The sequence below is a fragment of the Synchiropus splendidus genome, chromosome 16 (genome assembly GCF_027744825.2).
Source record: "Synchiropus splendidus isolate RoL2022-P1 chromosome 16, RoL_Sspl_1.0, whole genome shotgun sequence".
Lineage (NCBI taxonomy): Eukaryota > Metazoa > Chordata > Actinopteri > Syngnathiformes > Callionymidae > Synchiropus > Synchiropus splendidus.
This window is the reverse complement of record NC_071349.1, coordinates 14,680,524-14,692,778: the sequence shown is the minus strand read 5'-3', so window position 1 is coordinate 14,692,778 and position 12,255 is coordinate 14,680,524. Positions and strand designations below refer to the sequence as shown.

At 43.6% G+C, this 12,255-nt stretch overlaps 3 protein-coding genes across 5 annotated transcripts; 2 read left to right on the top strand and 1 right to left on the bottom strand.

Moving 5' to 3' along the window:
• Window positions 1–26: 26 nt before the first annotated feature.
• rbbp4 (retinoblastoma binding protein 4) lies at window positions 27–4,357 on the bottom strand. Of its 2 annotated transcripts, none has more exons than XM_053844386.1 (11): window positions 4,203–4,357; window positions 3,614–3,761; window positions 3,390–3,535; window positions 2,529–2,702; window positions 2,349–2,464; window positions 1,300–1,460; window positions 1,090–1,216; window positions 954–1,031; window positions 751–885; window positions 567–677; window positions 27–492 (listed from the first exon to the last, which is right to left on the bottom strand). In XM_053844386.1, the coding sequence occupies exons 1-11, from the start codon at window positions 4,354–4,356 to the stop codon at window positions 430–432; spliced, it is 1,413 nt and encodes a 470-aa protein (XP_053700361.1). In that variant the 5' UTR covers window position 4,357; the 3' UTR covers window positions 27–429. The 2 variants fall into 2 exon arrangements, with proteins under 2 accessions (XP_053700361.1, XP_053700360.1); XM_053844385.1 differs by having other exon boundaries at window positions 28–492; window positions 3,384–3,535.
• A 13-nt stretch (window positions 4,358–4,370) lies between these two features.
• Window positions 4,371–6,152, top strand: zbtb8os (zinc finger and BTB domain containing 8 opposite strand). The gene is made up of 7 exons (XM_053844393.1): window positions 4,371–4,557; window positions 4,770–4,794; window positions 4,863–4,984; window positions 5,054–5,136; window positions 5,205–5,257; window positions 5,457–5,493; window positions 5,770–6,152. The coding sequence occupies exons 1-7, from the start codon at window positions 4,476–4,478 to the stop codon at window positions 5,854–5,856; spliced, it is 489 nt and encodes a 162-aa protein (XP_053700368.1). The 5' UTR covers window positions 4,371–4,475; the 3' UTR covers window positions 5,857–6,152.
• Window positions 6,153–7,036: 884 nt separating this feature from the next.
• Window positions 7,037–11,807, top strand: LOC128746963 (KH domain-containing, RNA-binding, signal transduction-associated protein 1-like). Of its 2 annotated transcripts, XR_008412620.1 has the most exons (11): window positions 7,037–7,363; window positions 7,820–7,947; window positions 8,028–8,144; window positions 8,209–8,355; window positions 8,432–8,556; window positions 8,628–8,883; window positions 8,971–9,047; window positions 9,122–9,183; window positions 9,344–9,522; window positions 11,019–11,077; window positions 11,713–11,807. XR_008412620.1 is itself a non-coding variant. In XM_053844387.1 (9 exons), exons 1-9 carry the CDS (start codon window positions 7,210–7,212, stop codon window positions 9,457–9,459), a joined length of 1,182 nt encoding a protein of 393 aa, XP_053700362.1. In that variant the 5' UTR covers window positions 7,038–7,209; the 3' UTR covers window positions 9,460–10,380. The 2 variants fall into 2 exon arrangements, 1 of the variants encoding a protein (XP_053700362.1); XM_053844387.1 differs by lacking the exons at window positions 11,019–11,077; window positions 11,713–11,807 and having other exon boundaries at window positions 7,038–7,363; window positions 9,344–10,380.
• Window positions 11,808–12,255: the final 448 nt, after the last annotated feature.

Genomic DNA, 12,255 nt, shown 5'->3' with positions numbered 1-12,255 from the left:
TGACACTCATTTTTACTGTAAATATTTATTATGAACAACAATTTATTATGAACTCGAGTTCCAATGAAGCACAGCAAGAAAAAAAAGCCCAACAAAACACCAGAATTTGAGAAAAGCAGGGCGAGAACAGGACACAAAACAAACTACTGAGGAAGTGAAAACTACAGTATGTACAAAGTCAGAAGAAAAAAAAGATTAAAATGTGCAGAGAATTGAATACAGAACTCCTTTTCAACACCAGAGTTGAATCCTGGAATCTCAGAAAAAAACTACTACCTAAAAATATGGTCAATTATTTTCAAAATACGCTGATGACGCAGCATTTTCTTGGGAAGTCTACAGAAAGAAAGACTGCAGCCAGAATGGAACATTATAAAGACAAGTGTCCATGAACAGAACCGAGGGGGATACCAGTGCAGACGAGCTGGTTCAGGCCTGGACCTCAGAGTCTGCTGCTCCTTCAGGGTCCTCGTCGTTGTAGATGTTCTCAGCCTGAGGCAGAAAAAGAGTGGTGAAGCAGTGAAACTGAGGAGCGTCCTGATGGAGCAGCAGGAGGCGGGTCTTACCATCTGCCACACTTGCATGATGTTGTCCTCTGACACGGAGCAGATGACCCACGGCTCGTTGGGGTTCCAGGAGAAGTCTGAGATCTTAGCTGTATGACCGCCATGGATGAACTGCAAACAGGAAATGGTTTCAAATGGAGGTCCAGTTTCAATTGAGCATTCAAGCGGCTCCGTTCCAACGCACCAGCAGCTCAGGAGGACCGTCCTCGGCATCCTCCGGTGACTGCTCCTCGCCAATCTTACTCAAGTCCCACACGTTCAACCTCCTGTCTGTGCCGCTGGAGGCCAGGATGGTCTCGTTGTGAGGAGACCACTGGACCTATTGGGCAACACAAGCAGCATGTGACACAAACAGGAGAGACACCTCAGCCAAATCCAGCGTCTCACCTGGAAGATCTCGTCCTTATGAGACTCGAAGGAGTGCAGCTTGAGCTTCAGGTTCCTCAGATCCCACAGAGCCACCGTCTACAAACCCAAATATTTTGAGAGTTGGACACCAAGAACCACGACTGAAAAGACCCACCTTGTCAGCTGAGCCAGTGGCCAGGATGAACTCGCTGTAGGGGTTGAAGGACAGACAGTTGACCTCAGCTGTGTGCGCATCCACGGCGTGGCTGGGTTTGGAGGTGTTGTTGGACCGAGTGTCCCAGCTTCCCAAAACAAACACAAGTGTATCAGCAGCTGAGCTTTTTCACGCATCTTAAGTGACGCCAAGAATGGAAGGGGGGGTTACATCATGAGCTTCTGGTCATCGGCTACTGATCCAAACAGAGACTCGTGCAGAAGATGCCAGGAGACGTCCTCCACCACGGCCGTGTGTCCCGTGAAGATGGTCTTGGCGTCGACGATTTTCCCCTCCTTGGGTACCGTGCTGATGTCCCACAAGCAGATGGTCTGAGAACATGAAGGTGGGAAGATAGTGAACACGGGGGGCTGGACCAGCAGGAACAACTTTTCTGGACCAAACGTCAACTCATCTTTACTGAATGAAATGTACACTTGAGGAAAGTTTTTCAACGTACATTTTTAGAAAAACTTCCCAGGTACTCACAGGTAAAGAGTGACTTTAAGATGGTTTGAATTAGCCTGAGCATTCCTACAGAAGCACATTGGAAAACGGAACTGAAGCTGTTCTGGAAGATGACTTGCCATCCTCCCCTGTTTAAAACCTGACCTAATTCCAAACGAGTCACATTAGAGTGCAGCCAGTCAAACTCACTGAGGCCCTCCGGTGGTGATAAGAGACACAAAGCGGGTCAAATGGTCATGAAGGACTGGCCTGTATTCGACCCGTAAAGCCAGACATCCTCGCAGTCTGCAGGCCTTTCTGAGCCAACAAGCACCACTCGCTCATGTCATCAGAACATGTATTATATACTATGTTTAGATCACTATTTTATATGAGAACGCTCATGCACACGGCTTCATATTAAGATATGAAAGTAAGTACACAAGCTGACACCATTACTGCTTCATTACTACATGTGCAATGCAGTACATTTCTGTGGGAAAAAAACGTAATAAAGCTGCATAAACATGTTTTATGTGACTCAACTACTATTAGAACAGCTGAATTGGTACCAAACCAATATCAATAAGGATTAATGGAGTTGGGTGCTACAGTCAAGTCAATATTCCACTAGATGGAGACTAAAAAAGCAGCCGAAATGGGCAGAACTGTTGCAGGAGGGTTGCGACTCTGCTGGGAACAAAATACAAAACTCAACTGATGCCCTTTCTACATCTTCAGATCTAAAGAGTTTGAGATATTGCATCACTCACGTGGTCATCAGAAGCACTGAGCAGGCAGCCGCTGAGGTTTGGGTTCCAGGACAGACCGTAGCCTTCTTTCTGGTGGCCTCTCAAACGGAGATCTGGGGTGCATTCACCAGAGGGGTCTAAAATTGATGGACAAACGTCAAGAGGGGTCAAATGCACCGAGATGCTGCAGCAGCGTCGCACCTGGCTTGGATGGATGTTTGGTGTAATCGAAGACCAACACGTCGCTGGTGGGCGTCTTGGTGGCGATGATGCAGGGATTCTGGGGCATGTAGCGCGCTCGGTTCACCTCGCCCTCGTGGTTGATTTTGATCTCGATCTCGATCTTCCCGCTGACCGAGCCGAATCCTCCAAACTCTGAAAGAAGGAACACAGTACAAGTAATTTGTCAACGGATTCTTTACAGCTTATAAACTTTGAACTATTCTTTGATTTACAGCGATAAACATTTAATTATTTCAACCATTAACTAGTTAAGCAAGTTGTGAAAAGCTAACAAATGTATAGAAAGCTGTTTGAATACTAAAAAACTTGCATAAAATACGTAATGAGACAATATTTAAGTTCACAATGTGATATACAGTTCAACACATATCTGCATGGACATTATACATGGTACAATACACATAATATACCAGTGTCTGAATTTACTTTGAGCAGGTGACCAGACTGATCATCACACTTGTGCATCGTAGCTAAAAACAAGCCACAACTTATAGGATCATTTATTCATATGAAGCATATTGGGTGTCTTTTACAGCATGTTAAGTAGCCTGCTGAAGTGACAGGGGCCTGATGTGCCAGTTTTAAATGTTGTGAACTGGGATTTGTGAGAACCATTAAGCACAGACCAGTTGAATTGTGATTTATTACAGTATATTTGATACAAAGACGAGTGCTTCAACTCGCTCGTCGTCAAGTTATTTATCATATTTTCAAGCTAATCGCAGACAAATGTAGGTCAAGACAATGTTTCATGAGACGAACATGCAAGACTTGATGACAGTGAAGTGAAAAGAATCGTAAAAATTTAATTACCCTCACCTCCTTTCTCACTGTCGTAGTGAGACGCATCAAACTGGGCGTCATCGTTGGGGAGCTGCACACTGGCGATGACTAGGTGATTCTGTTCGTCGGAGGTGTGAGTCCCCAAAACCAGTCTGTGCACACTGTAGTCCTTCCCCTCTGGCCTGAAGGAGGACAAATGGGCATTTAATGTTGGTACAAAGAGAGTAAATGCTAGTGCTTGATAGCAAGTTCCCTCCTACCTGGTGACATCTGGCAGCCACTGGGCGGTGAGACTGGGCCACTCCAGGGCGTGAGTCATGACCAGGTCGTAGAGGAAAGGAGTGTTCTTCTTCCAGATCTTGTACTCCTCATTGATGACCCTCTCCTCAACAGCATCATCGAATGCAGCTGCAACAAGAATAATAACGTTAAGTCTTATTTCACAAGCAAGGTTCAATGCATCAAAAGGCAAATAACCGGGCAAGACGACGATTATTTCATGAGAAGTACAAGCCATGTGTCACCTAAAGGAAGTGGCTCGATTCATCGAGATGCGCTGGACAGTTTAACACTAATACTGGCCACTTGAGTCGAATAAACTGCATAGGGTTAACGAAAAGACGTTACAACTGCCTTAGCGATTCGATAGAAAACTCCGTCGACGCACTTTGGCGAATGCGAAGCGCTAGAACGCAACCGCCAAGTAAGCTAACTGCTAGCTAGCTGACATGCAACAATGAAAAGGGTTGATATGCGGCGCGCCAACAATCGCCGGTCCTAGTTTACAACACTATAAAGAACATCCACGCGATTCTACACGCCTATGCTAACGGCCCAACACATCCCTACCGTCTTTATCTGCCATTTCGTCGCAGATGGAGGGTATTTTCCGCCAAAAAGAGTGATTTGTCGCGCGACCGCTCTTAAGACAGCCGTACCACTCGCAATGGCGCCAACTGCACAGAAGACGTCCAGCCAATCGGCGTTCACCGGAAGTGGTCATAGCGCAGTCGTCACGTGGTCAAGCTCCGCCCAAGTGGCATGGCGTCTTGGGTTACAGTCCGACATGCGGAACTTCAAATTTATGCCTAAGATAACGAAATAAAACGACATTCGCTCAAGATGGATGATCGACAGCTCGACCTGACGCAAGATCAGATAGCCACGAAGGCCAAATACCCACCCATTAACAAGAAATACGAATGTGAGTATGAGATATTATAGAACTACTACGCTGTTTCACAGTGATTCTGTTCGCCTAGACACCGCTTGCCCGTTAGCTCAGTCAGATTTACACGCGTTTAAACCCAATTTGTGTGCATCTATGGTGACAGTGGTTTATTATCAACTTGAAGTTAGGTAGCAGACAGAAGTCCGTGACTGAACAATGTCTTATTTTGTGGTTGTTTGTTGCAGACCTGGACCACACTGCAGATGTCCAGTAAGTCCATGTGAACCAAACAAACTGTTGTGGTAAACAAGTAACATGTTCTCTCTATACTATCTCAGGATACACTCCTGGGGAGACTCTTTAGAGGAAGCCTTCGAACAATGTGCCATGGGAATGTTTGGCTACATGACTGACACAGAGACGGTGGAACCCATCGACACTCTTGAAGTAGAGTCAGAGGGTAACACAGAAACTGTCGTGTTGATTCTCTCATGTTTAGTTACATGGGGATGATTTCTTTTCCTTAAAGGGGAAGACATGGAGTCACTGCTCTTCCACTTCCTGGATGACTGGTTGTACAAGTTTAGCGCAGATCTTTTCTTCATCCCCAGGGTGAGTGTTTTTATATCCTCCAAATCAGTCAAAAAATAGACTGATGACTTTATGCGTTTCCCTGTCAGGAGGTGAAAGTTGTCTCCCTGGACAGAATGCACTTCAAGATACGATCCATTGGGTACGTCGCCTTCGAAATTTGGAAACAATATGCTTTGTATATGTTTCATTGTATTTGTTTTCTTAGTATTATAGTATTTTCTAATGAGTCCATCTCTTGGAGTTGACAAAGTTAACTAGTGGTCTGTAATAGCTGAGTGGATACTTGAAACAAATCAAGAGTAAAAAAAAGTAATTCAATTGTGTTTCATGTTTTAAAGGTGGGGGGAGGAGTTCTCGCTTGATAAGCATCCTCAAGTAAGTCCATGATTTTTAAATGGACAGCTGTTTTATAGTAATGGAGCTGGAGTTATTCTTGATAATAATTGAATTAGAAAAAATAAATCAAGCAGTTGATAAATGCAAATGTGTAACAAAGTGATTAAACTATTACAGCCCTTACATATAAGTATAAACGTGACATTTATGCTTAAACCTTGTCAGAAGCACAGTTACTAAAATGGGGTCCAAATGTACTGCAACACATGAAGAATATTACTTGTGTGTCTTACTACCAACATTTCTTCTTTCAAGGGCACAGAAGTGAAAGCTATCACTTATTCAGCGATGCAGATCCACGACAAAGAAAAACCAGAGATATTTGCCATCATTGACATCTAACTTTGGACTGGCCTGGTCACATCATGTGGCACTCCCTTTGTTAGGCACTGACTACAATGCTTTTCTCTTATGTTTGATTCGATTGTGGTTGTTGTAACAATGATCATGGCTGTAACATATTGAAATTATGAAAATGTACTATCAAACTAGATTAGAGATCTAAATATATTTTGCATTTTTAATCAATCTGATGTGGATTTTTAACATTTAAAATGTGTCTATTCTCCTTGTACAAATTTCATAGGGTCTCTAGTTGATTTCATAATCCAAATAAACTTTAATTTTTTTATACTTGTCACATGTCTCTGGAATTCTTTACAACTTGCTGCACATTTCTATGTGATCCATATATTCTAAATGTCACACGAATATGCATTTTATATCCAGTAAATAATTTCTCAAATATCTCCATTATTGGCGTGTACTTATTACTTGGTTGATATGTTTTATGTCAGGTGTTTAGGAGACAAAGTCAGAGAGGCTACATGGAGATGGTTTGGACCTGTACAGAGGAGAGAGAGACAGTACATTGGTAGGAAGATGTTGAGGTTGGAACTGCCAGGCAGAAGGTGGAGAGGAAGAACAGAGAGGAGAGTTATGGAGGTGGTGAAGGAGGACATGAAGAGAGAAGAGGAAGCAGAGGACAGGGTGAGATGGAGGAAGACGATCCGCTGTGGCGACCCCTGAAGGGAGAGGCCAGAAGGAAAAAAAGAATTATTACTTGGTTGATGTTCTAAAAATGGGCTACTATTGTTGCACAGACCATGCAACATAAAACATTTCAGCTGTGTCGGTTGTCGTTCAGTCATCTTGCTTATTTGTAGCGTAACAGAACAATGGAACAACTAGTCGATAAGTTGAGAACAATCTGCTGCTGATTCTATCTTTTCTCTTGTTCATCACAGTTATGTTTTCCATTCTATCTATGGTCATTTCACACCATTTGTTTTCCATTTCCACATGCTGCATATCTGGGTACAGAAGTAAGTGCAACTGCTGTGTAGTGTATTTTCTCTGTTCTACCCACCACCAATCCCAACATTTTTTAAACAGTAAAGCCTAACGTCTAATTCATAATAAATAGGCCTTTAGCAAAATCCCGCACTAAACGGTAAGTTAGACGTGGCTCGTCTTGCCGGCCGTCGACGTCACCATACGACGTCATAGCCCCGCCCCCTTTCCTTGCAATCAAATGCATCTGCGCCATCTCCTCTTTGTCCATTGAAGAAACACCGCCTCGGTCGGTTGCTCTCCAACTCGCAACAGAACCCCCCAGTTTCAGCTCACCTTCATTGGCCCAAGCCGGAGGATAGTGCGAACTTTCGTACGATCCTCACAACTGTCTCAAGCGTTATGCTCAAAGCTGGTGCTAACAACATCGACCCCGAGTCCGACGTCGCGCAGAAGAACGGCAAAATGGAAGACACCAAGTACCTCCCCGAGCTCCTGGCCGAGAAAGACAGCCTGGATTCGTCCTTCACGCACGCCATGAAGCTGATTTCTGCAGGTAAGGACGCGCTCGCCCGGCGAGAGGCCTAGCATTTTTGTGCGACCTGGGAGAACAATGGTGCCATCACACGTGGTTGCAGCGATGTGGGTCACGCACCTTTTGTTTTAAACTCTTGTGCCGCGGTGTTTCAAACGCGACCATTCGAGGCGACTTCAGTTCAGTTTAAAAGCTACACAAAGGCTCATAGTTGATATATAAACACAAGCTGCCGGGCGTCGATCGAAGCGACGGTGGGGGTGGGGTGACTGCGAGCTGTGCCCTCAATTCCAGTGCAAATGCTACCTTCTGCTCGAGTTCTGCACCTCCCCGATGTCGACTAAAATGTTAGTGGTTAGAAGCCGAATTGACTTTTGTTCTCACTTCTCACTTATATGTCAATGCTGGCCTTAGTTGGTAAACACGCTGGTGTTTAGACCAAGCTTGTTTATGTTTCGCTTGTTGTTTTTGTCTCAGAAATCGAAAGAATCCAGAAGGGTGAAGCCAAGAAGGAGCAGGATAAGGAGACGTACCTGGACCTGTTTGCAACTAAGAGCCACAAACTCAAAGAGCGAGTGCTTATTCCCACTAAGCAGTACCCAAGAGTGAGTACTAAAACTCGCCTTTATTTTGCTAATCTGTGTTCAGCTGGACAATGGGTGCAAATAAATCCGTTTATATTCAGGTCAACTTTGTTGGAAAACTACTGGGACCTCAGGGCACCACGATAAAGAGACTCCAAGAAGAAACTGGGGCCAAGATCTCAGTTCTTGGTAAAGGTTCGATGAGGGATAAGAACAAGGTAGGTAGCTGATGCATGACTCTTATCCGCTGTGGTGATTTACAAGGATATCGTGGTTTTACAGGAAGAAGAGTTGAGGAAGGGTGGCGAGACCAAATACGCTCATCTATCAATGGAGCTTCACGTTTTCATTGAAGTCACTGCTCCCATCCCTGAGGCATACGCACGAATGGCTCATGCCATGGATGAGGTCAAGAAGTTCCTTATCCCGGTAAGTAATGGCGATCCATTCAAGTCTACCGCAATAATACCTATGTGGTGATAGTGACAATCTTTTCTCTGAAAAGGAACCCGGTGAGATGGAGATGTTCATGGGTCCTCATTTCCTCAATGGAGCCCAGGATGGTGGCAGGGGACGTGGCGGTCAGATGGGACGGGGCAGGGGTGGCCCCCCTGGAGCTGGAGGACTTAGGTTGGTTTCAGTACAGCCACAAGTCGAGTCCTTGTGTCAGAACTGGTTTTTCATGGAAGACTCTTCAATAGGGGGCGAGGAATGCCACGCGGAGGACCCCGTGGAGCAATGAGGGGTGGGCCCAGGGGAGCCATGAGAGGCGGGAATGGACCAAGAGGTGCCATGGGTGGAAGGGGCGGGATGACGTCCCCTCCCAATCGTGGCGGTTCTGGTCGCTCGAGGCCGCCTGCTGCTGGCGCGCCAAGGATGCTCCCGGCTGCTGCTCTCTCCCACCAGCAAGGTCCTGCAGCAGGTGCAGGAACCAAAACCGAAGGTTATGAGGAATATGTAAGTTTATTTCCTGATAATAGCTAAGCTCCAGTATTGTCTATTTACTGACTATTTTTTTTAACATGGCTCATGCTCACTCTCCAGCCCCCATACGACGAGTCATATGCCGAGGGTGGTTATGAAGGATATGGCAACTACTACGATCAGCAGGCTGCTCCAGGGTAGGTGTATCGGTGGTCAGCTCTTGGGCTTGGCGGTGGGGCTGTATGGTTAAGACTTTTCTAACATCTTTTAGGGACACTGAATATTATGATTACGGCCATGGAGAAGCCCAGGATGCCTCTTATGAACAATACGGTAAGCTGTTTATTTTTTGCACCATAAAATAAACAGCTTTACTTTGACCAGTCTGAAAACAAGCGGGAACTGTTCTGTTTCTGTTCCCATCCATGTCTGTTGTGGGGGTTGTGTTAGGGTCTTGCGCTACCTTGGCAGCTAATGTGCTTCTCTGATTTAGGTCAAGAAGAATGGGACAACTCCTGGTCTAACGCTGGGGCCGGAGGCAAGGCTCCCTCGGCCAGACAGGGCAAAGGAGCCTACAGAGAGCACCCATATGGCGGCGGCAGATTCTGAGCGGCTACTGGTAGAGTTGCTGCGGCAACTGTCCTCGATTGTAACTCACTTAACTTTTTAAAAGTAATTTCCCTACTTGTTTTCTCCCTTTTATATGGTTTTACTTTTATTTTTTAAAAGACTGGTTAAGAACTGTTTTGTTGGCCGTCATTGTGCCAGAAAGTGACAATTTGTTTACTTGTAACATGTTTTCCAGTTGTGTAGTTGGCAAATGAGGTCCTACTAACAAAACACTCGGCTAAGACAATATTATACACGATAGGCTTATTGTGATTGTGGCGATGAACTCTTCACATCTGTAATTTTAAAAAGTCCCTCACGACTGGACGCCAAAATTCACAATATCCCGATGTAACTTCACTTATGAAGTCGTAAAACCCAAAACACGTTTGTGTTCCAAACAAAACTTAAATGTCTGTGGGGAAAAAAATAACTCATCAAAACCATTCAAATTTTGACTCTGCCAACGATGCAATTTGTATATTTTGTTTGCAACTGCAAAAGTCGTTTTTGACCAACAAATCCTTGTACAGTAAAATTAAACATTCTGTTTAAGGACGGCTACAGCCGACCCAAACCTTTGTACATAACTGTAGGACAAGTGTGTGTGCTTTAAGCCGTGCCGTCTCCAAAATGCTTGTGTAACGTTTGGCTAACTAGGATACTAAATATATCCAAAATGTCTTCTTTTTCTGCAGTACGTTGTTTCAATAAAGTTTCTAGCTCCTCCTTAAACAGACTAAACCTGGTATCTTTGTTGTACCAAAGGTATGGCTCCGTTTGTGACTCAAGTACACTGAATTACTTGTATGTACAAAGAAAAACTAAGTGTTTTGCTAATAAGATCATCCCCTTCGTTTGTTTAAAAACATTTCTAAACTTGTTGTCATTCACAAAAAAATAAAGCTCATCATTCCACAAGGTAATGTGCTGCCAACTGTTTGCCATGAAAATGATATTAGTGCTTGACCTTGTATTGTCATCAACCTTTAGTTTATCTCTTCAAGCTCGACAGAGCCAATGTATCTTCAGCCACTTGAGAAGTGGATTTCAACAGTATTTCAAATCAAGCTTGCAGGGATCTTACTTGACTTTGATGCAAAGTCATGCTGGCTGGTTTTTAGAAAAGAAAAAAATCGCAGTGGAGAGGATTCTAAATGCCTAAAGATCGCCACAAGAAGGTAAAACTTACCCAACACTCATTTGTTAGTCTTTTTGTTTCATGTGCCAAACTTTAAGTAATGCAACTTATCCAAAACCAATCTTAAAACAGCTATTAATAGTAATTACAGCAAAACCTATCATGCCATATAAGCCACCAAATGTCTGCAACTCTTGCTCATATTAGAATCAATATTATTTCACTTAATACCATAGTCAATAACATGTGATGTTTGTAGAGTGTAGATAAGCGAAAACTAGACGATTAAAACCTTGTCATTGGTGGTCAAAACCTCACCTTGAGTTGCATGATACTTAAACAGAATAACTTAATGCTGCATGTGTGGATGACAAATGTGCCGATGTGGCAAAGACGTGACTGAATTTTCTCTTTGTAGGTGGTCAGAGATTTGATGGTGCTGTTGAGACAAAAATCAAGTTTTGCAGAATGTTACAGGTCAGTATGCATCCATGCCAAATGATGGCTGTTTGAATGTATGTGTATAGTTGTGTATAAAGAGTAGATTGGTGTGGTTTAATATGCAACTATTTTGTAACGATGCGATCACACGTCTGAGCTTGATGATTCACCTTGGACCGCTGACTGTTGGACTATTTGTTCTTCTACTTTAGATCGGTTTGTCCTTGAATGACTGGCTATAATGGTCAAACTTCAGATGAATACAAAAACTCACTTTGGCTATAAACACAACCAAAGTAATAATACTTTGGTTGTGTTTCCATACTTAACTGGTTCATTTAAGCATTGACCGAGACCTATGCAACTACTGCACTTACTGGAGGAGAGGTCTATTGTGGCGTATTCCATTTGGCCTGAATTTGGAACTATATGTGGGTATGCATGAAAATGGCAATACCCCAAGTTGCTTTGCATGAATCAGTGACTGGACACTGTTACAGTCCTTGAAGTTGTGTGTTGAGTTGTGTTCTACTCTTCTATTTTCAATCTGTTGTGATTTGCGACAGCACATTTTAAGTGCAATAAGTAATGTCAGTATATTTCAGAATGTTTCTTGTGTAAACACTGTTTGAAATTGTATATTAAGTGGTTTTTTTTTTTTGTTTCACCAGGTTTTTGAAAGGTTCTGGAATATCTGGGGGCTTGATTTTAAAAAAGTTTTTTATACCTGAAGTGCCTTGGAAATCTTATTTTTTTCAATAAAACCAGTCAAATGTATTGCTGTTGTCTTTTCTTTTGTGCTAGGCATCATATCTTCATTACTATTTGATATATCAAACCTGAGGCTCAGCTGTGTTGAGTTTAATCTGTGTGAAAATACAGGAGCTGTTTGATCTACTGCCCTTAGCCAGCTGTTCAAGGAATCTTCAGAGGGGCTGGAATTTCATCCTTCAGCCAGAATTGTCTTCCTACCTGGATAAACAGTGGCACGACTGGGGACACAGATGGGTGACTGAAGCCTTCACCTGATCTCTGAAGAGCGCAACGATCTGCCAGTCTGCTCATGTTCTCCATTCAAGCTGATGGAAAACTGCACCGTGTGAACAGCTGCACAAACAAATGGTTAAAACAATTGGTTCTAATATCTCCCATGACACGTTCACTACAGTGAATATTAATATATCGCCTTGTTTTTTTGAGAGTGGCTGGCCCAT